The sequence below is a fragment of the Pistacia vera genome, unplaced genomic scaffold (genome assembly GCF_008641045.1).
Source record: "Pistacia vera cultivar Batoury unplaced genomic scaffold, PisVer_v2 Contig517, whole genome shotgun sequence".
Classification (NCBI taxonomy): domain Eukaryota; kingdom Viridiplantae; phylum Streptophyta; class Magnoliopsida; order Sapindales; family Anacardiaceae; genus Pistacia; species Pistacia vera.
The window spans coordinates 539770-566030 of NW_022196354.1; the positions used below are offsets into that span (position 1 = coordinate 539770).

Here is a 26261-nt window from a genome sequence, read left to right on the forward strand (position 1 = left end):
TTTGTTCTTCAAAGTTTGAACTATATACTCCAATTAAAAACTAGAGTGAATGACATTTTCCCACCCAAAGTTTTCTGTAATTACTTTTCGCGCCTAGAAACTTTGAGAAAACATCTTTCTACCCATTGTTAAATTCAGACGTTAGTTTTATATATTATAGGGGTCGTTTGGATCGGGGGTAATATTCGTTTATTTTGTAAGATTCCTTTGTTTAATTTTCAAGTAATAAAATATTACGGTAATATTTTATTGCAAATAGTGGTTACTGTTGGTAATGTAGGGAGTAATTTTATTACCTTGCTAAAGGCTGTTATTAAAACATTAATGGAGTAATATGATTTTTCTTCTCATTTTTCCCTTAATTAAAAACCATTTCAGACACAATTGTCCTCAAATGTCTACCAAATAACAACCCAACCCCCCTACATTTGAGAAATTAGCTAAAACACCCCAGCCACAAAAAAGTTTAAAAGTTAACAAAATACCCCCAGCCACCCAAGACCACCGCCAGGCGTGAATCGCTACCGTCGGCTGCCGTCGTCAGTCACCGTAATGGTGCATGACCGACGGGATTTGGCCTGTCGTGCGCCAGTAAAGCCTTGATCCATGGCCGAAAACGGCCAGATCTGGCGTTTCTATGGGCGTTTCATGGCCAAAGATGTGGCTGTGAAACGGCTACAGATCTGGCCGTGAAATGGCCATAGATTTGTGATCCATGGCCATTTCTGACTTTGCTGGCACACGGCTGCCCATATATGACCAGTCGTGCAACATTCCGTCGACTGTCGGCAGTGATGGTTGGCTGCCGGCAGTGGGTTGGGGTGGGTGGTGGTGATTTTGTTACAAATTAAAGTTTTATATGGCTGGGGTATTTTAGCAAAATTTTAAATGTTGAGGGTTAAAAGGTGATTCAAAAAATTAAAAAAAAAATTCCTATTATATTAATATTTAAAATGAATGACAATTTAGTAATCTATATAACATACCCATCTATTTATCCTCCCAACCAAACCTATTATTCACCAATTTATTCGAACTAACCAAATACATTTTCTAAATATTCCTAGTAATCTGTCTTTCTGTTACTATTATGTACCCTTATAATAAAACATTATATGATCCAAACACCCCCATAATAGGGTTAATGTTACTTACACCCTTAAATTACCATCACAAACTTGAAAATTAGCTATTTAACTATCTTTAATTTCTAAAATTACAATGGAGGCTTCACTTTTAAAGTATGAATGTTTCGTAAAAAAAAAAAGTATATATTTTATGAAATTATATAAAAATATAATATACAAAAAATAAAAACTAAAAAATTGAAAAAAAGAAGAAAAATCCAAAAATTTAAAATTGTGAAAATTTAAAAAACTTAAAAAAACAGTTGGCTGAAATCGCACCCAATGATTCCAACTGATTTGGACCCAACCAAGTGCGAAGTGGTCAAATTCGCACTTAGCCAAGGGCGATTCGATCGAATTCACACCCTGCCAGGTGCAAATAAGTCAGAATTGCACCCAATCAGGTGCGATTCGGTCAAAATTGCAGCCAATCAAGAGTGAATCAGTAGGAATCGCACTAGTCGGGTGCGAATTAGCCAGAATCGTTGGGTGAAATTCTAGTCAACTTTTTTTTTCAAATTTTTATAATTTTTTTATTTTTCGTTTTTTTTACTTCAATTTTTACTTTAATTTATTATTATTTTTTTAATTTATTAACCCTAAGGGTGCATTTGGTTTATGGAATATTATATTAATGGAAAGATAAATTACCTTAAGATTACTGAGAATGTTTAGGGAAATGTGTTTGGTTGCTTGAAATAAATTGGTGAGTATGTTATATTAATATGTTTGATTGAGAGGAATAAATTTGTGGGTATGTTATATAACTGACTAAATTGCCATCATTTTTAAATATTAATATAATATACATATTTTTTTTGAATAATTTTTTTAACCCCCTACATTTCAGATTTAGCTAAAACATCCCAACAATAAAAAAAGTTTAAAACTTAAAAAAAAACACCCCCACCCACCCTAAGCCACTGCGGCCGACCTACCACCACTGCCGACAACAACGAAAGTAGAGATCTAGTCGTGAAAGGCTAGATATTTGGCCGTGAAACTACAACCGTTTCACGACCAAATCTGGTTGTTTCCTGTCATGGATTTGTGATCCATGGCCGAAAACAGCCTTCTCGGCACATGGCCAGCCAGATATGGCTTATCGTACTATATTATGTTGTCACCGGTGGTTGGCGGTCGTGGCCAAATCCAACCACCACCCTTGGGTAATTTTGTATAATATTAGGGGTATTTACGTCATAAAAACTTTGTATATAAAGATAAAATAGTCAATTGGTATTTTTGTAAATTTTTTTAAAACAAGGGCATTATTGTCCTAAAATTTTATTAATAAGGGTAAAATTGTAATAAAAATAAGATAATCAAGTAATCTTAAAATACCTAAAAAAATGGAAGTAATCAGATTACCTCCAATATTACCAACAATAACTACTATTGGTATTAAAAGATTATCGAAATTTTATATTACTTGACAACCAAACGTGATAATGAAGTAATATAAGATAATATTACCTCAGTAATCCCATACAAACCCTAACCAAACGCACCCTAAGGGTGCATTTGGTTTAAAGAATATTGTATTACTGAGAATGTTATATAAACGGAAAGATAGATTACCTTGAAGATTATTGGGAATGTTTAGAGAAGTATATTTGGTCGGTTGGAATAAATTGGTGGGTATGTTATATCAATATGTTTGGTTCAGAGGAATAAATTGGTGGCTATGTTATATAAATTACTAAATTACCATCCTTTTTAAATATATTATTTTGTGAATAATTTCTTTTAACCCTCTACATTTCATATTTAACTAAAACACTTCAGCAACAAAAAAAGTTTAAAACTAAACAAAAACATCCACACCCACCCTAAGTCATTGCCGGCGACCTACCACCACCGTTGGCAATGGCAACAGTGGAGATCTAGTCGTGAAACAGACATAGATATGGCTGTTTTCGACTGCTTAGCTGTATTCTGTCGCCGTCGACAGTGGTGGTCGACGGTTGGCGGTGGTGGCCAGATCTGACCACCACCCTTGGGTAATTTTTTTAAATTTTAGGGATATTTACGTCCTAAAAACTTTGTATATGAGGATAAAATAGTTTATTAGTATTTTTGTAAATTGTTTTTAAAACAGGGCATTATTGTCCTAAAATTTAATTAATATAGGGTAAAATTGTAATAAAAATAAGATTACTAAGTAATCTTAAAATATCTAAGAAAATTAAGGTAATAAGATTACCTCGTATATTACCAACAATAACTATTATTGGTTTTAGAAGATTACCGGAATCTTATATCACTTAACAACCAAACGTGATAATTAAGTAATATAAGATGATATTACATCAGTAATCTCTTATTACCCCCAACCAAACGCACCCTAAAATTAATATAAACCAAACTAGGGGTGAAAATATATTTAATAAAGCTTGGGTGGGAAAATGTTATTCAACCTTGTTAAAAATTATAAAGAAAATAGTAAAGGGTATTATAGCCTTTTTGTAGCTTTACCCCTATTAAGTATTAAGTAGCATATTCCATTGACGGAGATTGATGATGGGTGGAAAAATATTTTTGTCAAAGTTCATGGGTAGGAGAATGTAATTACGGCAAACCTTTGGGTGGGAAATTGTCGTTCTCTCTTAAAAAATAATAGCATAAATAGTGTAAAGAAAATTTGTTTTGTCATTCTAATTTTTTTACTCAAATCTTTATTCTAATTTCCAAATTATTTAAACATATTATTCATATGAAGATGCTTAACCTATTACTGATATACTCATGTAATATACATTTATTTAGAGAGAAAATAAACACATGATTTGATGAGTAAACTGACCTTTTCCCACTCAAATAATGGTTTAATAACATGTTTCCACCCACAACTTTTAAAATGTCACTTTATTATTCAAATTTATATTCCATTTCCGATTTCGACATTGTTGCGACCCCACATTACCACTATTCACTTCCTCGATTATCACTCACCAAAACCCTTCAAAACCTATTCCTACTGACCCCGCTAATTGTCGGTAATCGAGCGATTAAAGTTTACGTAGTCGCCGCTCTCAAGTTAAATTCCGATCAATTCTAACTATCAAAATCCAACATTTCATTATCAAAAGACTCATTGACCTTCCCTCTTTAAAAGCTCTAACAGTTTGGATCGAGTTTGTTTTCTATTCACCACTAAAATATAAATTTGGATAGTAAAATAGTATTTTAAAAGTATGTGAGTAGAAAAATATCATTAAACTATTATTTAGTTGAAAAAAAGTAAGTAACCCTGACTTAATCGGGATGTTATATTGACGTGATATATATATATATATATATTTTTTTTTCACCCTTTTTCTCACGGAATTTCGGAGAGTCAACTTAAGAAATTGGCGCACCTTCAAAAATTAATACGGTAATGAGGCCTAACTTAGGAGGTATCAGCACCACTTGTTTAGTTGAGCATTCCAAATAACCCGCCAAAAGCCAAATATGAACCAGAAAATATTTAGATCATCTCTGTCCCGGGCCAAACTCAGGAAAATGCACACTTTTGTCCCCAATAATCTAACCGAAATCCAAAAAGCCAGTTTCCATATACTTGGAAGCTTAGATATGCAATCAGACAAATTCTCAAATGCTCGCCAGTTGTTCGACGAAGTGCCTGACTTGAATGTAGTTCAAGCCACAAGCATAATTGGCCGCTTTAATAAGCAACATCAACATGAAGAAGCCGTATATCTTTTCTCATCAATGCTTCTGATGAATATTAGACCCAATCAGTTCACATTTGGCACTATAATTCACTCATCCATTGCGTTGAAGGACCTTAATTTGGGTAATCAACTTCATGCTTGTGCCACAAAGATGGGACTTCAGTCAAATGTATTTGTGGGTAGTGCGATGTTGGATTGTTATGTCAAGCTTGGTTCCATTGACGAAGCTACAAGAGTTTTCCAAGATACCCACAAGCCAAATGTAGTTTCTTACACAACTATGATACGCGGATTCTTGAAGAAAGATCGGGTTGAAGATGCTGTCAAGCTTTTTCAAAAGATGCCTGAGCGAAATATTGTTTCTTGGAATGCCATGATTGGTGGGTTTAGCCAAACGGGCCACAATGAAGAGGCTGTGAATCTTTTCGTCCAGATGTTAAGAGAAGGATATGTGCCCAATCATTGCACTTTTCCTTGTGCTCTCATTGCTGCTGCCAATATAGCTGCACTTGGTATGGGCAAGAGTTTTCATGCCTGTGCTATGAAGTTTTTGGGTAAGTTTGATGCGTATGTTGGCAATGCTCTAATCAGCTTTTATGCAAAATCGGGGAGCATGGAAGACAGCCTCTTGGTCTTTAATAAACTCATTGAAAGAAATATTGTTTCCTGGAATGCTGTAATATGTGGCTATGCACAAAATGGAAGAGGAGAAGAAGCTGTTGAGTTTTTTGAAAGGATGAAGGTTCAATGTATTAGACCTAATGATGTTACAATTCTTGGCTTGTTATGGGCTTGTAATCATGCAGGTCTTGTTGACGAGGGTTATTCATATTTCAACCAGATAAGACTTGAAGATCCCGGCATGCTGAAGCCGGAGCATTATGCTTGCATGGTTGATTTACTTTCTCGTTCAGGGCGTTTTAAAGAAGCCGAAGAATTTCTTTGTGATCTGCCCTTTGATCCTGGAATTGGGTTCTGGAAGGCATTGCTTGGAGGCTGCCGGATTCACTCAAACATGGAACTGGGAGAACTTGCTGCGCAAAGAATCCTGGCATTGAATCCTGAAGATGTATCGTCTTATGTAATGCTATCGAATGTGCATTCTGTGGCAGGTCGGTGGGATTTTGTTTCAACAATTAGAAGAGAAATGAAGGAGAGAAGGATGAAGAGGGTTCCTGGTTGCAGTTGGATTGAAATTGGAACCAAAATTCATGTCTTCGTCACCGGTGCTCAGAACCATCAACTGAAAGATGAAATTTATGTTGTCTTGAAGTCTTTTATAGAGCAAACGCATGAGATTGAAGCTTCCAATTTTGATTATTGAATTAAGCTTTATCACCATTAGTTCTAAGTAGAAAGTGAATACAGTGGTTCTGCATAATCTAAGTTTAATTCGATTAATCTTCGGAAATTTCATAAATCCTTTCATCACCAACACGCACTACAATAATTTACCATGTTTAAACAAGAAATCAAGCAAAAAAAAAAAAAAAAAAAAAAAAAATAGGGAATGAAAACAAATTATATAAGCAATAAATTTAAAGGAAAAATAAATAGAATTAATCTTGTGATCTTGGAACATTTTGGTAAAGATTATTTCAGGCTTTGTGTAAGAATGCCTCAATTGCTTTTATAATTAAAAAATTATTATTTAAACTTACCTTAATTTGATATTATGGGTTTATTAAGATTTAAGAAGTCATTCATGACGGCATAAGCACGTATACAAATGCATTAATCGTGCGAGGCGAGATTTTGATTTAATTGGGCTTAAAAGCCCAATTTTAAGTTATAAATGATCTGGGCTACAGTGGGTCCACCAATTTACACGCGGCACTCAAAAACTGCACAAGTGGTCCCGGTAACGATCTACACGAATCTGGGACCCACCTGTTAACTATAGTAAGAAACTAACCGTCATTTCGGGTTAAGTCAACCCCTGATCACGGTTAGATTTCGCCACAGGTTTAGCTCCCCAGATCTCTCTCCCTTTTCAGTTCAAAGATCATCATCTAATTAGGGTTTCGAAAACTCAAATATTTTTTTTCGATTTCTCTCCCAATTTTAAAATTTCGCAATTTTTTCATTCTAAATAGAATTTGATTTTATGGCTTTCTTAATTTTTCTCAAGTACTATTGAAAATTAAAACAATAAAGAAATGGAAACACAAAGGATTATAGAGTTTCCACATAAGAATATGGACAAGCGTCCAAGGAAACGACCTCGTTTAACATGGGATGTCCCCCCTCCTCTTCCTGCTCCAAAGGTATAAATTTCTCTTGAGCTTGTATTGTTATGAATTAATTTCATCTATATTCATATATTGTTGTAATTGCCTCATTTATGTACAATTGCATCTTAATTTTACAGAGAATTAGTAATTAACGATTTGAATTACAAGGTTATAACATGTCTTAGTACAAAGATTATATATTTTAACACATGTAGAACCAATTACAGGTTCTTGCCAGTGATTTTCTGTTTATCATCAATAAATATTCGGATAATTTGTCAAATATATGGGATTCATGACCTTAGTTCGCGTAGCAGAATTATATTTGGTTTATTTTGACATAAATGAATAATCTTTCGGGCTTTGTATTATTTTTTTATTTTTGGGTCTTGTGCAGGTTCTTCCGGCTTTATATTGTGGGCAGGAGTTTGGTAATGGAGCAGTGCCCAATTACGTGTGCTCGTCTTTGTTTTATGGTGGAATTCCGCGGAATGGTTCACCTCCATGGAGACCTGACGACAAAGATGGCCATTATGTTTTTGCCATAGGGGAAAATTTATCTCCTCGCTGTAAGTATATTCCCATAATTGTGGGAGTTATCTCCTCTTTAATGGAACTAGACGACAAATCGACAATGTAATGTTAAGTATATTGCATGTGCTTTGAATTTTAATGGAACTAGATGACAAATCGACAATGTAACGTTAAGTATATTGCATATGCTTTGAATTTTAGTTACAGAATCTCCCACTTGTGACATGATTTATGCATCATTAAATGTGTGTTTTCTACTCTAGTGTGAGAAAGTATTGCCGTGTGACATCTCAACTATTTGTTGTTCTCCATTTATAAATGAGATGGCAATCGATCTTTTATTTGGTCCGCTGGTGATACTCATAATTTGTTCACTAATAGCCTTCTTTTCCCCATTCTTACAGATAGGATTCTCAGCAAAATGGGTGAAGGTTAGTGTTTTCCTGTTAAGTTCAGTATTTTTACCTTTGTTGTTGTCTTCTTTTTTCCTCATTGTATGTATCTTTCGAATATCTCTCTTAGTTTTATTATTTATCTATTTTTTATGTCGGGTAGAATTTTCCTTGAGTTGATTTTTTTCTCTTTATCATTTGTTCATCTGATTCTTTTGTTGCATGGTGTTTCTGGTGCAAGTATACATAATAGTTCGGGATTTTATGTTATTGAAATCACTTTGATGGCACATTTTCAGGCACATTTGGGCAAGTCTTGGAATGTTTTGACAATGAAAAGAAAGAAGTTGTGGCAATCAAAATTGTTCGCTCCATAAATAAGTACCGTGAAGCGGCCATGATTGAAATTGATGTTCTACAGAGGTTTGCCAGGCATGATGTTGGTGGTACTCGGTAAGAATGTTGTCCTTTAGTCTCTTCCCTCATTTTTGTAGAAGTTTGGGGTCATTTTGGTGTAAGCGGTTTCATTCTTTGCAGTTGTGTGCAAATACGGAATTGGTTTGACTATCGTAATCATATTTGTATTGTAAGTATTTATTGGTATTTGTGATTTGATTAATTTGAAGGGGCATTGCATGTTCTTTCATGCCTGAATATTCTGTGAGTTAAGAAACTTGCGGATGAATTTAAATGGTTTCAACAGGTTTTTGAGAAGCTTGGGCCAAGCTTATACGATTTTCTCCGCAAAAACAGCTACCGTTCATTTCCCATTGACCTTGTTCGGGAGCTTGGCAGACAACTATTGGAGTCTGTAGCATGTGTGTGGACAATTCTTGCCCATTTTTATCTATATCTTATCTACTTGATGCAGATAGATTTAATATGAAACTGGAATTCTGGCATTAATAGTGGATTCAGATTCCAACTTTTTTAAAACCTAAAGTAATTTATGTTTAGATAAGTGTCCATTGATTGTTGAAGATGTCTATACCTTGTTCTTCTTGTTCATTCATTCCCTTTCTTTATGTTTGCAGTTATGCATGATTTACACCTTATACACACTGACTTGAAGCCAGAAAATATTCTTCTTGTTTCTGCTGAATATGTCAAAGTACCAGATTATCGGGTAAGCTTTTTCTTCAAGGCATGCTCTTAATTTGGGAGCATATTTCTTTGATGGTTGTACATGGATATGGATGAGGTGAAGTGATAGATGAACTAAATTTGATATGTAGTGGGCCCCTTTGAATTAAATGTATTAAGTTCTGGGGCTTTGTTTATATCAGATTCTTTTGTACCGTTTTGCTACTTTTGGGACGAGGATGAGGAAGTTGACTCTGATAAAAGGCTGGTTAAGAACTAGGGACTAAGAACCATTGCATTTTATTAATACATGGAAATGTTTGCTTTGAAGTCAATGAGGAAGTTGACCAAGATGCAGTATTTATCTGGTTAATTGTTAATGTGTCCCTCCCTGTGGTTTTGAAGTGACCACATAGGTGTCATGTTAAGTTGATAGGAACTTAGGCAAGAGTAGGGCACTATTTCATATCTTGTATCTTATCTCAAGTATGATTGAATTCATGTTTTCAATTCTGATAACAACAAAGCTTAAGATGCTAGTAATTGATACCTTTTGATTTTCTTTTGTATGTGATATAGTTTCTATCACGGTCCACTAAAGATGGTTCCTATTTCAAGAATCTGCCTAAGTCAAGTGCGATTAAGCTTATTGATTTTGGAAGCACAACATTTGAACATCAGGATCACAGCTACGTTGTGTCAACACGACATTATCGTGCACCAGAGGTTATTTTGGGTAATGATTGCTTCCATTAGCGCATTGTAGTTGGTGTTTTATTTATTTCTTCTTATCACATTCTTAGACATTTGATGTAGGTCTTGGATGGAATTATCCTTGTGATTTGTGGAGTGTGGGTTGCATCTTTGTTGAACTTTGCTCTGTAAGTAACTCCTTATCAATGTGTTCCTGCTCTCACATTTTGGTTAATAGTTGATTTATCTTACACTTTGGTGTTATTGTATCCACATTAGTTAATGAACAGGCTATTCACCAAATAGTCTTCACTTTTATCTGCTTTGTCTGACATGGAATTAGAGCCAAGTTGTTTTATCATCTATGTTTGACTACCCCCATTTGGTTTAACTCTTGGTCCAAATCTTAAATTGCTTGGGTTTTATAGATACTCTGGTTACATGTACAATGGCTGGGGGCCCTCCATCATTGAAAACATTCGCATAGATCTCTCATCACCAATAATAATCACTATAACCACCATTTAGTATGATTAATGAAGTGGGGAATACGACGTTTACCTTATTTTCTTCTTCAATGTTTTTGTGAGCAGGGCGAGGCTCTTTTCCAAACACATGAGAATTTGGAGCATCTTGCTATGATGGAGAGGGTTTTAGGGCCTCTACCCCAACATATGGCTGTTAGAGCCGAGTAAGAACCATTGCTTTGCCTTAGTTTTTCCAGATACTCTTCTGATCTTTGAGGTGGTTGGAATTCTTAGATTGAGCATGATCTTGTTGCAGCCGTCGTGCTGAGAAATATTTTAGAAGAGGTGCACGATTGGATTGGCCTGACGGTGCAACTTCAAGAGAAAGCATGAGGGCAGTTTGGAAATTACCTCGTCTTCCGGCAAGTATTCATTGTTTGCATTCTTCAATATTCTTATTGAAATTATATCCCATGAGGTTGCCAGTGTATGCTATGATTTCATGCTACGTCTGGCATTCGTTTGTGAAAGCTTTGCATCTTTGAAATTGGTTATGGAGTTTTTATGCCATCAGATAGTTGCTTTTGGTTACTTTGATGTTTTTCTTCTCAAAGGCTTGTGAGAGCTTGAGTACGTATATTGTTACTGGGAGTTTCTTGTACTTGGTTATTTATATTTTATGTTTTGATAACTGCTGACCTAGATTGTTATTTGCTAGCTAGTTGGTGTATTTGTGAGGTTATTCTACTTTTTTTATTCTTTATAATAGTTTATTTTGTCAAAAATGTTAGTTTTCAAAATCTTTTACTGTTTGATGGAAGGATGAGCATTGGCATGTTTGACGCTGATGTTCTGGTTATTTTAATTTTTTGTTGTTGATGGAAATATTTGGGAATGCTTTAGCTGACCTCAGTTTAATATTTGCACATGTACATATCCCAAGCACTGTACTTGTCTGCTGTCAATAGCACTTCCAAATCTTGTCAATGACCTTGGAGAACAATCCTTGTCTAGATTTTTATTGTCTGGAGTTGTGAAGAGTTTCTAAACTTCTTTTCGTGTTTCAGTTGTTTACTTCTTTTAATAATGTTTCTGACATGTTTTTAGAATATTTTTCCATAACCCTATTGTGATCCCAGCCTTTTAAAAAATGAATGAAACGTTTTTCCGTGTGGAAGCAAAGATTTAATTACGACTTTGATTTTCTTTTTGCTTGCAGAATCTAATAATGCAGCATGTAGATCACTCAGCTGGTGATTTGATAGATCTGTTGCAAGGGCTCCTGCGATATGACCCAGCAGAGCGGCTCAAAGCAAGAGAAGCTCTAAGACATCCCTTCTTCACTAGAGATGTGAGAAGGTGTGGCTACCCCTTGTAATTGCAAAGCCTCGTCCATTGTCTGATGATGAGGTTCGGCAATCTTAGTAGTAACAAAGTGAAAGGAAGAAATAATGCGCAGGCATGCATGTGTTAAATGATTATCTTTTATAGCCATTTGCTTTGTACGATTATTGTTGTATAGTGAAATATATGTTTCTCTCCGTTCATGAGTGTCTTTTGTTTTTAATTCTATCATATATTCCAAATTGAGCTGTATCCACCTATGAGTTTTTGGTTTGTTTATTGTTGAAGAAAGAAAATGTCACAATGAGATTGAGATCTCAATACCAAACTTGTAGCTTTTGTTTCTGTCCCTCACTCTGCAATTCTCTTCTTAACTATTTTCATTTTCGATTCCTTACAGTTTCAAATCTTGAACCGGTAACTTAAGTCTCCGGCAGTAGGGTGTGGGTGGAAAAAGTTTGCCGGAATCTTTTCCGGCGAAAATTCTAACATTCAACGAAGATATCGTTCATTACATGAGTGTATTGACTATAGAGGGGTGCCTTGGAAAGAAAGGCGAATCTTTGAAGTGGCGGGTTCATTACATGACTGTCGTTTAATAATATGTCTCTTTATATATTTTACCCGATAATAAAATGTTTCCAAGTTTGGTGAAGACTTTACGGTAAGCTAAAATGATATTCTCTAGTTTGTGATACTGTGCATGTTGATTATTGGTAAGAGGCAATTTGGATAATTAATTAATTAATTAAAGCCAATGGGCTTAGTTGAAATTGTCCTCTTCGATAACAGTCCGAATGTGAACTAACAGGGAGCCGCGTCCTTATCAAGGCTAGCTGGAATTTCACCAACAAATATTTTATTTAATAATATTTTGATTATTAAAGTTGGTAATGCAATAATGGTATAATACTTTATTACCTACTTAAACATTTAATTTTCTTTTAAATGCCATTATTTCACCTAAGCCTATTCACTTTTAGTCAATCAGGATTTCTTCTCCACTTCATTCGCCACCCACCTCCAAATTAATACTGTTAAAACTTTAAGGGTTCGTTTGTTTCATTATTATGATACTTTTTAGAATAATATTTTGAAAAAAATTAAATTGGATGGGTATTACGAAATATAATTTAAAAATTAACAAAAATAATCCCTATGTTTGTTTATTTACTAAACATCTCTATAATAAAATATTAAAAGTTAACAAAAACACCCCCAATCTACCCATTAAATACGGACAACCGGCCACCACCGTCGAAGGGTGGCCGGAGTCACTGTATCGACATATGAACGACTGGATCTTGCCGGTCGTGTGCCGATATGGCCTTTTCCGGCCAGATCTACGGCTGGATTTAGCCATTGACGGCCAGATCTGACTGCATTTGGTCATCGACGACCAAAGATACGATCGTCGTTGATAGTACTGTCGGTCAGATCTTTGGCCCTAGATCTAGCCAGAAAAGGTTAGATCGATGCACTACCGGCCAGATTTAGCAGGTAGTGCGCCATTACACCAGATTCCGGTCAGCTTCCGGCAGTGGTGGCCAAAATCTGGTAAATATGGGTTGTTAGGGTGTTTTTGTAATTTCTAAAAAAAAATTTAGGGGTGTTTCGTTAAATTAACAAATATAGGAGGTTCAAAAAAATTGAATAATATAGAATAATATTTTGAGAATAAGCCAATTTTACTATTTAACTTTATTAAGAAAACCAAGAATAACATTTGGAAGAGTGAAACAAACGGAGCTTAAAATATTATGTCAAATTTTTGAAATAATCCAATTGAATGGACAACATATTCTTTGAATCTAAAAGTCTAAGAAAAATGATCATCATTCTCTAAACGGAAATTTAATCTTCAAAGATCATGAATATATATTTCTTTAGTAGTAGTTAGTGGGTCAATATGCCCAATTGAGTAGTGGTAACACAAACTTTCTAACACTAATTTCGTTGAGATATCATATCGGCTTGTTGAATTACAAGACAAGATATATGGTTAAGAGGTCTGCTGGTTTTACTAAAAACAGTTAATTATTGACATCTCCTTAATAATGATCCTAATCCCTTCCAACACTAGCGCAATACCTACATTCTAAGTAATTTGCTCTCTACATTATTTTAAATCAGAAACCAAACTAATCTCGAGGAGTTGGCCTGATAGTCAAAGAGGTTTACTCTAGTCATTACGTTTCTGAGTTTAGATATTGGGGTCACTTACTACAATAATATTATGACTTACCTAATCTTTTAGGTTTGTAGGATGTTCAATAGATCCTAGAGATTAATTGAGGTATCCGTAAGCTGTCTGGACACTTCGGTTACCAAAAAAAAAAAAAGAAAATAAGAAACCAAATTAACTTTGATTGGTATTTGATGGAATTGGAGAGATGCAGCCTATTCTTGAATAGAAGAGACAGGTGATGTGATTGAATTTTGTTGGAAAGTTGATGAGAGATGTTCATAAAATTAGAGGAGATGGTAAATGAGGGTTGAATTTTGACAGGTAGAATAGATGAATACAACGGCTGAGTAAATAAGATGAAACACTGTCTGTTTCTCTTAAAAACAAAACATGACAAGTTCAATCAATATGCATGCAGCAGCAGGATGAGAATCTTATGTCCATGCACTTGAGCATATTCTTTATCAGAAATATGATGGCAGAATAGAAATCGGTGATGAAGATGAGAATGAAAGTAGGCGTGCTGGTATATTGTATATCCTTCAGCGTCTAAAAGACGGAAAAGCTGAGGCTGAGGCATTAAATATATTCGTTACAGACTCACAGCTACAGGCAATCAGGATGAGATGATGATACAATTATGAGTAATGTTAGGTCCACGATTCAATCTCACCATTTTTGATGTGATAAATTGTTATTGACCAGCTCGTAAAATGGGTCTTGTTTGTTTATACGAGTCTCGTCTGCCTATTTATAACCTTATTAATAACGAACTATCACATTGGAGATTGTAAGAGAAGATTATCAACTTAATATTATTATACAATTATATAAAAGAATTATTAGACTATAAAATGATGGAGTTTCATCGATCATCGATGTCTTAGATGATCACCCTTTGCGAAGAGTTACGTTTTGATTAGGGCTTTACATAAATATTTTTACGGAAAGGATACAGTCACGAACGGTTATACACTGAATGACATGATAAAATCTTGACCGTTGATTGATATTAAATTAAAATTAATTAACGATCAAGATTTTATCACGTTATTTGATACATTCGGTGACAGTAACATTATTTATAAATACTAAAACGGAAAGAGATTACAAAAACGACGCGTTTCAAATAGTATTTTATACCAAGAGTAGAAATAAATAAATGAATCACGTGGTAGCCGCAGCTATTATAGACTTTTTATCGTGCTTTGTGAACGTGTAAATCTTTGATAGGTTAAAAGACGGTGTAAATGTGAGCGGTCTACGGCAATTTGGAACGGTGGGCCCCCGTATCGCTGCACAGGAGTGTGGAGCTGGCGAGGTGGAAGTGAGTGGACCCCATATTTCACGTGGGAGAATGACATAGTGGCCACGTAAGCGACAAATAATAAGCTGCTTATAAAATCTCTCCTAATCTGCTCTCCACCAATCGTAAGCCGCCTCCCACGTGGGAATCTGGACCCCACTTAACTATAGCATTTTATTACCTTTAATTAATTAAAATAGATCAGTAATTTTAACTTTCTCTCAATTCTTCAAACATATGGCACTGCAGTCATTATATATGCAATATTTTTTTGGCTTTCTCGATCTAACTCCATTCTTCTTCTTCCTCTTTGAAAAAAAAATCCCCCTTTCCTTTTCTCTTTTCGTCTACTTTTCCTACTGTTTTCCATTATTTTCTTTCGCTTTCTCTCTAATTCTAGCTTCTTCTTCTCCACCTTGCTAATTACTTGCAGACAGATAGTACAACATCATGGGCGACTCTTCTGCTTCGTATATTCACACGGTAAGTTGGTGATATAGTTCCTTTTTTTTTTTTTTTTTTTTTTTTTTGATGGAGGTGATGATGGATTATATATACAGGTGCACCATCTAATAGAAGAGTGTATTATTTTCAACATGAACAAAGAAGAGTGCATGGAAGCTCTCTCCAAGCATGCAAATATCAAACCAGTCATTACCGCGACAGGTAAAATTTGCCTTTTCAAGTAAAAAATAGCCACCCACTAAAGTAGTCATCCTACTGTTTACATATGAGCAAAAAGGCTAAACCATATTTCTTGACATACATACATATACAGTGAACTCGTATATACACATGTGTGAGAGCGTGTTTTCAAATATATCTGTGTTTTTTAACAGTGTGGAAGGAACTGGAGAAAGAAAACAAGGAATTCTTTGAGGCCTACTCAAGAAATAGAGCAGAAAGACAAAGAGTTACAGAAATTGAGAGAAAAGAAAGGATCCGAAACATGCTCTCAAATTCTACTATTGAAAATACCAAAGCCAATAACTAGCAGCTTCAAAGCACAGTTAGTTTATAGCAGCTTCAAACTGTGAGAAGCGAAAGAGAGAGAGAGTACAGTACAGTTCTAGAACAGTACAGAAGAGGTAAACGGCGCCATATGTTTGGGAGGTTGGGTGTGAATTTTATTAGGTGTGAAGAATCCAAATAGTAATTGGGATGCGTGACGGCATGTGGGAAGAGTATTGCATGAAGTGATGGCACGTTGTATTAACGTGGCACCGCCCTCTTTGTTCCATTGTCTGCGTGTCTAATATTTGTAGTCTTTTTGTAAAAATCTCGTTTCATGAATCACACTCGATCGATGCCCTACCTCAATGTGTTTTCTTCGATAGTGTTTAATTGTTCTGTAAGTCTTTATCTTCTCTTGTTTGTAATTGTAATAAATGAAGTGTGAAGGTGGGATTTCATTTGGGGACCATTTTGAAAGATTTCGATTGTCAACATCCCAAGCTTTTTGTTTTAGTTTGGTTTGATCCATCTTAACTTAAGAGAAAGTGTAAATGAAATTGTCTTCGATCGAGATCAAGTGTAGCAAGAGACAAAGAGAGTGGGAAAGATATGAACAAAAAAACAGTGTAGGGTTAGGGTTTTGGAGGGAGCTTGAAGAGTGGGTTAATATGCATTAAATGGTTTGAATAGAGATTAATTAGCATAATTTCTCAGGGCAAGTTGGACTAGGATGAGCCCATACTCTTCCTCGATTTCGAAATAAATAAATAAATGTAAAAGTGATCATATTTGCTCCCACCTTTTTATCTTATCATATCCTATTCTAAATTTATTAATTAAATGTCTATTTCCCAGATAACCTATTTATATGTTCACTGTTCACATATGATGCCGTCCAAATCCATGTTTTGTACACATTCTTTCCTCCATTATTTTAGGCTACTTCATCAAATGCATTCTTTAATATTTTTACGGCTACTAAAAGAAAGTTTTGTATGAATGGCATCTTATCTTTCAGTTTATAGGAAATAATTTTCTCTATTTCTTACGACAATTTCAATGCTATTTACATTTTTCTTTTTATCTGAAACGTTATATTGGTTTTAAGCCCTTTACTTTAAAAGGTATGTCAAAGTCTGACAGCTAAGATCTTTTCACGTGTCATCTCATCACTGTTTGTCTAGCATAAGTTGTCATTAGCATGATCCCATCTATCACAAGCATAAAAATTATTTACTCAGATCCTAATTAGAGAGATTATACGTGCAAACAACCTTGTAACACCCATTCTCAACCAGGAATGAGGGGGCCTCCTTGACTTTATTTTTTTTTTTTGCTATGTTTGACAAAATACTCCTATATGAAATTAAAATACAAAAAGCTGCAATATACAAAGTAAACCCTCATATGTCTCTTCATCCTCTTCAATAACGTATAAAGCCAAATTTTTTTCTTTATCACAAAGTGGGGGTGGTTTGCTGCGGCGGCTTCAAACTCAAAGTAAACCCCCTCCTTCTCCTTCCCTCATCGTCTTCATCCTCTTCAAAACCTATAAACCAAATTTTTTTCTTTATCCACAAAGTGTAATTTTCTCTTCCTACCAAGCCATCAACCCCTCACACGTCTTCATCCCTTCAATAACCTACAAAGCCAATTTTTTTCTTTATCCACAAAGTGTAATTTTCTCCTCCTACCAAGCCATCAACACCCCCTACCCCACACCCCCCACCGTTTTTCAATTTTTCAGGTGATACAGTTTATATTTGTATTATTTTATTTTGAAAGTTTAAGGTTAAATTATAGATTAAGATTTAAGAAGATGAAATTGTCACTGGGATCACAAATTGCACTCATTTTTTATTTATTTGTAATGATATATTGAAGTTAGAGGAAGTAAGAAGATAGTTTTTAAACTTATTTTGGAGTTGGCCTTAGGACCACATTGTTTTACCCATATTGCCGATTTTGTGTTTTTTATATGGAGAATATGAGTTCTTAGGACTACATTGTTTTACCTATTTTTATATTTGTTACATACAAATGTTTGATTCAAATAGATTTTGGAGTTGGCCTTAGGATCACATTGTTTTACCCATACTGCTGAATTTGTGTTTTTTTTTATATGGAGAAGATGAGTTCTTAGGACTACATTGTTTTGCCCATTTTTATATTTATTATATAAAAGTGTTTGATTCAAATGGATTTTGGAGTTGGCCAATGGCAATTTTTTTTTTTTTTGGAGAAAATAAAGTCATTATACAGTACTTTCAAAAGATGAAATCTCATTGAGGACAATTATAAATATATTAATTAATGAGAATTTTGTAAATACAAATTTTATGCTTATATTAATTTAAAATTGTATAGTAATTCCAACTGTGAACTCTTTATATATATTTTTGGCTACGCCCCTGTTCTCAACCACTGTCAGACGAACCAAATATAAAAAGAGCCTACAACCTCCGTTTCAAGGGATGATAATTGCAGTTTATTAGTAGAGTTCAAGAAATAAAGCACAGTGACCCATTTTAGAATAGAGGGTGTTAAGAGAGAATAGGTTGCGATAGTTAAATGTCTTCTATTTAGCCCGTGAACTTTCTTTTATAACCTCATTTGACCAAGTAAAACATTGGATGTAGATTTGGTTTCTGTACCACCGAACCACTATAAAATCTCTTTTATTCTCTATTTTATTATGTTGTTTTTATCGAAGTAACTATGCGTACATCTTACCAGATCCTTTCCGAGCTTATATTAAAACTATAATCGAGGAGCAAAACNAATTTCTCAGGGCAAGTTGGACTAGGATGAGCCCATACTCTTCCTCGATTTCGAAATAAATAAATAAATGTAAAAGTGATCATATTTGCTCCCATTTTTTTTATCTTATCATATCCTATTCTAAATTTATTAATTAAATGTCTATTTCCCAGATAACCTATTTATATGTTCACAGTCCCCACATATGATGCCGTCCAAATCCATGCTTTGTACACATTCTTTCCTCCATTATTTTAGGCTACTTCATCAAATGCATTCTTTAATATTTTTACGGCTACTAAAAGAAAGTTTTGTATGAATGGCATCTTATCTTTCAGTTTATAGGAAATAATTTTCTCTATTTCTTACGACAATTTCAATGCTATTTACATTTTTCTTTTTATCTGAAACGTTATATTGGTTTTAAGCCCTTTACTTTAAAAGGTATGTCAAAGTCTGACAGCTAAGATCTTTTCACGTGTCATCTCATCACTGTTTGTCTAGCATAAGTTGTCATTAGCATGATCCCATCTATCACAAGCATAAAAATTATTTACTCAGATCCTAATTAGAGAGATTATACGTGCAAACAACCTTGTAACACCCATTCTCAACCAGGAATGAGGGGGCCTCCTTGACTTTATTTTTTTTTTTTTTGCTATGTTTTGACAAAATTACTCCTATATGAAATTAAAATACCAAAAAGCTGCAATATACCAAAGTAAACCCCTCATATGTCTTCATCCTCTTCAATAACGTATAAAGCCAAATTTTTTTCTTTATCCAAAAAGTGGGGGTGGTTTCGCTGCGGCGGCTTGTCAAACTCAAAGTAAACCCCCTCCTTCTCCTTCCCTCATACGTCTTCATCCTCTTCAAGAACCTATAAAGCCAAATTTGTTTCTTTATCCACAAAGTGTAATTTTCTCTTCCTACCAAGCCATCAACCCCTCACACGTCTTCATCCTCTTCAATAACCTACAAAGCCAATTTTTTTTCTTTATCCACAAAGTGTAATTTTCTCCTCCTACCAAGCCATCAACACCCCCTACCCCCACCCCCCACCGTTTTTCAATTTTTCAGGTAATACAGTTTATATTTCTATTATTTTATTTTGAAAGTTTAAGGTTAAATTATAGATTATGATTTAAGAAGATGAAATTGTCACTGGGATGACAAATTGCACTCATTTTTTTTTTTTATTTGTAATGATATATTGAAGTTTGAGGAAGTAAGAGGATAGTTTTTAAACTTATTTTGGAGTTGGCCTTAGGACCACATTGCTTTACCCATATTGCCGATTTTGTGTTTTTTATATAGAGAATATGAGTTCTTAGGACTACATTATTTTACCTATTTTTATCTTTGTTACATAAAAGTGTTTGATTCAAATAGATTTTGGAGTTGGCTTTGGGATCACATTGTTTTACCCATATTGCCAAATTTGTGCTTTTTTATATGGAGAATATGAGTTCTTGGGACTACATTGTTTTACCCATTTTTATATTTATTATATAAAAGTGTTTGATTCAAATGGATTTGGAGTTGGCCACTGACAATTTTGTGTTTTTTTTTTTTTTTTTTTTTTTTTTTTAATGGAGAAGATGAAGTCATTATACATACTTCAAAAGATGAAATCTCGTTGAGGACAATTATAAATATAATAATTAATGAGAATTTTATAATATAAATTTTATGCTTATGTTATTTAAAATTGTATTGTTCTTCCAACTTGATCCATTTATATATTTATTTGGCTACACCCCTATTCTCAACCACTGTCTACAAACCAAGTATAAAAGAGTCTACAACCTCCGTTTCAAGGGATGATAATTCTGTTTATTAGAGTTCAAGAAAAAAAACACAGTGACTCGTTTTAGAGAGTGTTAAGAGAGAATAGTTGCGATAGTTAAATGTCTCCATTTAGCTCACAAACTTTCTTTGTAACCTCATTTGACCTGTAAACATTCCCCAACAATATAACATGGATGAGGTTTGGTTTCTGTACCACTGACCACTATAAAATCTCTTTTATTCTTTTATTTTATCGTTGTTTTTATTGAAGTAACTATACATACATCTTACCTGATCCTTTCCGAGCTTATATTAAAACTATAATCGAGGAGCAAAACTGTAAAAATTAAAAACAAAATTATTTTATGCCAAAGTTTGAAGAAAAAAAAATTAATCAAATCAAATTCATTATAAAATTATCTTCAATTTTATTAATATATTTGATTTTTTTTTAATAAAAAATTATTATCGAAAAAGAAAAATCTTATTAATATAGTTGGGTTTCAACTAAGACCCTGGAACTTGAGCTGCACCCATTCTTGCATCTAAAGGACAAAGCCCAACCACGTAAGACAATGCAGGCCGATTGCCCAACTTGTAAAAACGACATCGTTCTAGAGCAATGAAGAACGAATTAAGCTTCATGATATTCCTCTTTTCTCAAGGGTTTTGAAACTTCTCTTCCCCCTCTCTGTTTATCTTCATCGACATCAGGGTTTTAGCCCACTTCTCTTCTCTCGTAACTTCAATGGAATCCCTTGCTAAAGTACACAGCCGTCACCAACCCCTTTCTCTTCTCTCAATCACCACCATCCATCATTCTCTAAACCATGTCCTCCTCTCTTTCAGAACAAGCACCCCACCGTTCAAATTCTCCTCCATCAGAGCCTCACTTTCCACCCATCAAAAACAAACCCTAAGCCTTCCCTCCTCCAAACCCTAAATCCACTCGCCTCTTCTCTCGTCAAACAGCTTCCATCACTATTGCTGCCGCCGCCGCATTACTCTTAACGCGCCTCCACCACATTAAGCCCGCAATCGCGTCCCAATTGCGGCCCCCGCGTGGGTTCCACTGCCGAGTCATCGGAAAAGACCGAAGATATTCGTCGAAGAAAAAGAGAGAAATATTCAGCAGCACTTGAGTGAACACCCTGACGATGTTGAAGCTCTTCGCTCGCTGATGGAGCTTAAATTGAAATTGCGTAAGCTACCGGAGGCAATTGAAGTTATTGACCGTTTGATCGAGCTCGAACCGGATGAATTTGAATGGCCGTTATTAAAATGTCAAGTTCTGGCATTCTGGGGATTTCGAGGCGGCGGCGAAAGGTTTGAGGAGATATTACAAAAAGACCCGATTCGAGTCGAGGCGTTTCACGGGCTCGTGATGACTTATGAGATGCGGGCTATAAATTAAAGGACTTGGAGAAGAGAATTGAGAGTGCAATGCAGAAATGCAAGAAAGAAAACAAGAAGTCTGATTTAAGGGATTTTAAGTTATTGATTGCGCAATTCGGGTAATGGAGAGTAAGCATTCAGAGGCCTTGAAGGTTTATGAGGAGCTCGTGAAGGAAGAGCCGAGAGATTTCAGGCCCTACTTGTGTCAAGGGATTATATACCTTTGTTAAGAGAACGATGAGGCCGAGAACCAGTTCGAGAAGTTTCGAAGGCTTGTTCCGAAGAATCACCCTTATAGAGAATATTTTGTGATAACATGGTTGCCACAAACTCTTTTGGGAGAAGGTAGAAAGAGAGGGCGCGGATCGAGGAGTTGAGAGAAGTGGCTTGTTCTTGTCATCATCTGAAATGAGACTACTGGTTTGTTAGTGAGATCTTTCTTTTATATTTTGTTTCTTTGGGTACATTAAGTGCTTGTTTAAATTAAATTGTAGGAATTAGTGCAAATCGTCCACATTTTGAGCTCTGTGGAGATATCACGGACGATATATTTATAGTTTTTTTTTTTTTTTTTCATGTAGAAACAGTTAAATTGTTAGTGTTTTTGCTGTTCTCTTGTGGTGCTGTGTCCGTTTACAGGTTTAATGTATCATATTTAACTGGAGCCATTGGATACTGCTTCCATACTATGTATCTCACTATTAAAAATGGTTGCAATTTGAAGGTTTTCTCCTCAATTGTTAAAGATGCTTGAAAATTTGTAACATCTGTATTTTGAGTGCTTAGTCATTTTATGCGGCATTGAGGCTGTAGTTTGTTCAATGTTTCTTATGGACCGGCTAGTTGTAAGAGCATCTGTTTCTGTGATGTTGGTCGTCATATGGAGCAAAGATCCTTATGCGGCAGCTTAACTCCAATAGTTTAAATTGCTGACACAACAACTTGTGCATCCCATTTTCATTATTGATCTTATAGCCCTGGTGCTGATCTCATTAGTTTTCAATGATAATGTATTGCTGGTTTTGGTTATATTTTAAACTTGTGATCGGTTTCCAACCCTTAGCCAGTACCTTGTGCCATTGCCTGAATTCCATTTTGCTTATTTGTTGTACAAGATCTTTTACTCCATTGGTAATCAGATATAATACCTATTCTTCTATATAGACGTCTTCCTAAGTTGAATTTAACAAAGAAAACCTAACATTAACTTGCTAGGTTAGATAAGTGACCACAATTCAGTTCCTCTTAATGATAAGAGTAATGCTAGCTTACTCACGTTTAATACCATTTACTATCCTTCGTTAAAATCATATGGTTCCGTACTATGCGTTAGTACCCGTCTATGCTTTATATTACACAGGATAGTAAGATCGGAGTAAGCATAGTATTATTGTATGATATTATTGCTTTCAGCATGGTGTTCTGTATGTACATGATCACTTTTGGGATGTTAAGAGAAACATATTTACAGCACTTCCAGAGGAATAACCAGTGGATTCTGCCACTGTGCTTGTTGTTGGGCTGCTTTTTGAATGTGACAAACTGGCCAGTAGTAGGCTTATTGTTTTTATGGTTCGCTCAACGAAGTTTTCCTGGTAATTTCAGGGTTCTGACAGCTTCTAGAGGAATAACCATTGGTTTCTGCCACTGGCTTGTGGGCTGTTTTATTGAAGTGGACAAGCTGGCCAAATAGGCTATTGTATTGATGGCTTGTTCATTCAAAGTTTCCTGGTAATTAGGCAATTTTTTTAATACTAGGTTTTGGCAATTCCAGAATTTCGGGAGTAGATTTACTGACTACTGAGAATTACTTCATTTTTTCCTGGATAAAAGTTTCAATAGGCTACACTCATGCCTTGGGCAAGGAGATCTCACACATTATTTCTTTCTTGGAGCTGAAGTATTACTTTGTATTGTGTTCTACCTCGAACGTGTTCTTTGACTCTTTTTTCATTTGGATTTAGTGTTTTCTTAGGAAGTAATTGTTCTTAATCAATTGATGATTTTTGTGTTATCATATGATTTTTCTGTAGATATTCATTTAGGTGATGGTCATCAGTACAATGTGAGGCTATTGGTAGCAAAGCGTTCAACTTATTTGCAGCCTATGCTCTATTTAACATATCCATTGCCTTTATTCCTATTGCTCTAGGCTCAGCCAGGAAATTCAACTTGGCCATGTTTTCAGGGTACTTTTTTTTTATCTGTACTTTGGTGAAGTCCTCAACCTTAAGGACGAAAGTCCAATAACCCCATTTTATGTTACCCCATAAGCACGGGACATGGTTTTTGTCAACGATCATGCCTCTCAATCTTTTTTGCTAAACCCTAATTTGATTTTTAAACCCCTCTTGATCAGTATTGAATGATGGAATGGTCGACATTGTTGCTTTGCGATGCCATCGCTCTAACACAACGGAGATGAGTCAGAGAAGCTGTTTTTGTCTCCTTGGAAGAAAGCAGAGCCCGGATTACCTGGCCTTTACGATTTTAATTTTTCTGGTCCAGTGATTGATTCTTTTTTTTTTTTTTTTTTTTATCTTTGTTATCGTGCTGATTTGAGTCAAGTCATGCCCGTGCTTGACGGAGATTCTTAGACCATTGGGTTTCGTGTTCTAGGTCCCACCCACCCGACTACTAATTAGACTGGCTTTCTTTTTCTTCTAATCAATCATCTTAACCTTGTTAATACGAAACATTCGTTATCACACTAATTATTATGTACCACAGACCATTGTCATTTCTTTCTGTCTCAAATTGCCTATTTCTTTCTTCCCTGATGTCAAGTCAAGGGAGCTGAAAACTTTCTTAATGCTTGATTCTGGATAAAAGGACGGGACTGCACTGGACTGTACCCTAGGTTGAACTATTCAGTGCAAAAGTGATAATGCCATTTTGGATATTCACGAGAGCTTACAAAGACCCAGTTTCTGTTAGACTCCCTCTTGTTTTTTTCCCCCATAAGACCGAATTACATTTTCCTACCCTAGGTTTGGTCAAAGACCATGTTCACACTTTTTTAGAAACCACAAAGTTCACCCATCGGTTAATGGTTTTTGGTATTTGATAGTGGGCCAACAGACAATGCATTGAATTTTTAGAACTTAAGTTTCAAATACATATTCAATGTCTAATTTATACCTTTTTCCAAGACGATTTCTAGCATTTGACAATGGTTTAACAGTGTATTTGATAGTATAGAACTTAATTTTTTTGGAATTTAAGGTTTGAATGACATGTTCAATGTCTATATTATCCTTTTCCCGTTAGTTTAATGTTTGACTTCCAATTTTGGTAAAATTTTGTTAGTTTCTCAAATAAGATGAAACTACCTCTAAGTGATCGAGTGCTTCGATAGAAATTCTTGGGTGTATTGCTCGAGAGTCTTGTGTTTGAAACCCTTCTCGGTTGCTAATAGGGATAGCCATGGAACTCTTGCCTAGCAGATAGTTTCAGGGTCCTGATAATTAGTTGAGGTGCGCGTAAGCGACCCAGACACCTCAATCATAAAAAAAAAAAAAAAAAAAAAAAAAAAAAATGGTGGTGGAACAATCTTTTTTCCAAAGTTAGGGTAGGAAAATGTAATTTAGCCTTCAAATAAAGTAACAAGATAAAAATGAAATGTTCCATGCTTTACTAAAATTCTCAATCTGCCGATGGGGGTTGGTCTATTAAACCAGTAATTTAAACGTTGACATTAATTATGTTTAGGCATTAATTTGGATTAGAGATAATTAAATGGTTAACATGGTTTAATTAATTAATGCCACTTATCTCAAAGATTAGATCGGGATGGTAAATGGTAACATTCAAAAGCCAGGATTATCGGATTTGGTCCTACACAATTTCACTTTTTTTTTTTTTTTCCCCTTCTCTTTCATTTTACTTTCTTTTTGTAAATAGAAGAACTAAGCAAAACCATTCGCGCAAATCACTTTATTAAATCATGGATGTAATTATACATAAAGGTGTATTCCTCCTTGCCTACTCTGATTAAGACTAATAAAATGAACGAACACTTAAAATCTATTTATAGTAAATTAAGGAAGATCCATGCCTTAAATTAACGAAGATTTTATCATTTTTTTATTTGTACATGATTAACTTATAGCAATCATACAGATCCCATGTCACCTTCACCTTAATATCGTTTAAGCATATTATTATGGTGTCAAACCGTGTCAAAGGGCTCTTATGGCATCTAATTGCATTTACAGAATCAATGAATCAAATAGTAACTAGCCTAACTCTCTAGCAGTAAGCTGATTCAGACACCCCGATCATAAAAAAAAAAAAAAGTTTTTTACTTCGAT

General features: G+C 34.9%; 3 protein-coding genes and 1 pseudogene across 3 annotated transcripts; all 4 read left to right on the top strand.

The window, feature by feature from the left end:
- The first annotated feature begins 4474 nt into the window (after positions 1-4474).
- On the top strand, positions 4475-6165 carry LOC116106460 (pentatricopeptide repeat-containing protein At5g42450, mitochondrial). Its single transcript, XM_031392820.1, has one exon. The coding sequence runs from the start codon at positions 4584-4586 to the stop codon at positions 6129-6131; it is 1548 nt and encodes a 515-aa protein (XP_031248680.1). The 5' UTR covers positions 4475-4583; the 3' UTR covers positions 6132-6165.
- Positions 6166-6755: 590 nt separating this feature from the next.
- On the top strand, positions 6756-11893 carry LOC116106461 (serine/threonine-protein kinase AFC1). The gene is made up of 12 exons (XM_031392821.1): positions 6756-7074; positions 7439-7610; positions 7980-8006; positions 8267-8420; positions 8505-8553; positions 8671-8785; positions 9002-9093; positions 9630-9786; positions 9867-9931; positions 10337-10434; positions 10527-10632; positions 11430-11893. Exons 1-12 carry the CDS (start codon positions 6967-6969, stop codon positions 11586-11588), a joined length of 1302 nt encoding a protein of 433 aa, XP_031248681.1. The 5' UTR covers positions 6756-6966; the 3' UTR covers positions 11589-11893.
- A 3405-nt stretch (positions 11894-15298) lies between these two features.
- LOC116106462 lies at positions 15299-16460 on the top strand. The gene is made up of 3 exons (XM_031392822.1): positions 15299-15531; positions 15609-15714; positions 15888-16460. Exons 1-3 carry the CDS (start codon positions 15499-15501, stop codon positions 16040-16042), a joined length of 294 nt encoding a protein of 97 aa, XP_031248682.1. The 5' UTR covers positions 15299-15498; the 3' UTR covers positions 16043-16460.
- A 4841-nt stretch (positions 16461-21301) lies between these two features.
- LOC116106456 lies at positions 21302-22593 on the top strand (annotated as a pseudogene).
- Positions 22594-26261: the final 3668 nt, after the last annotated feature.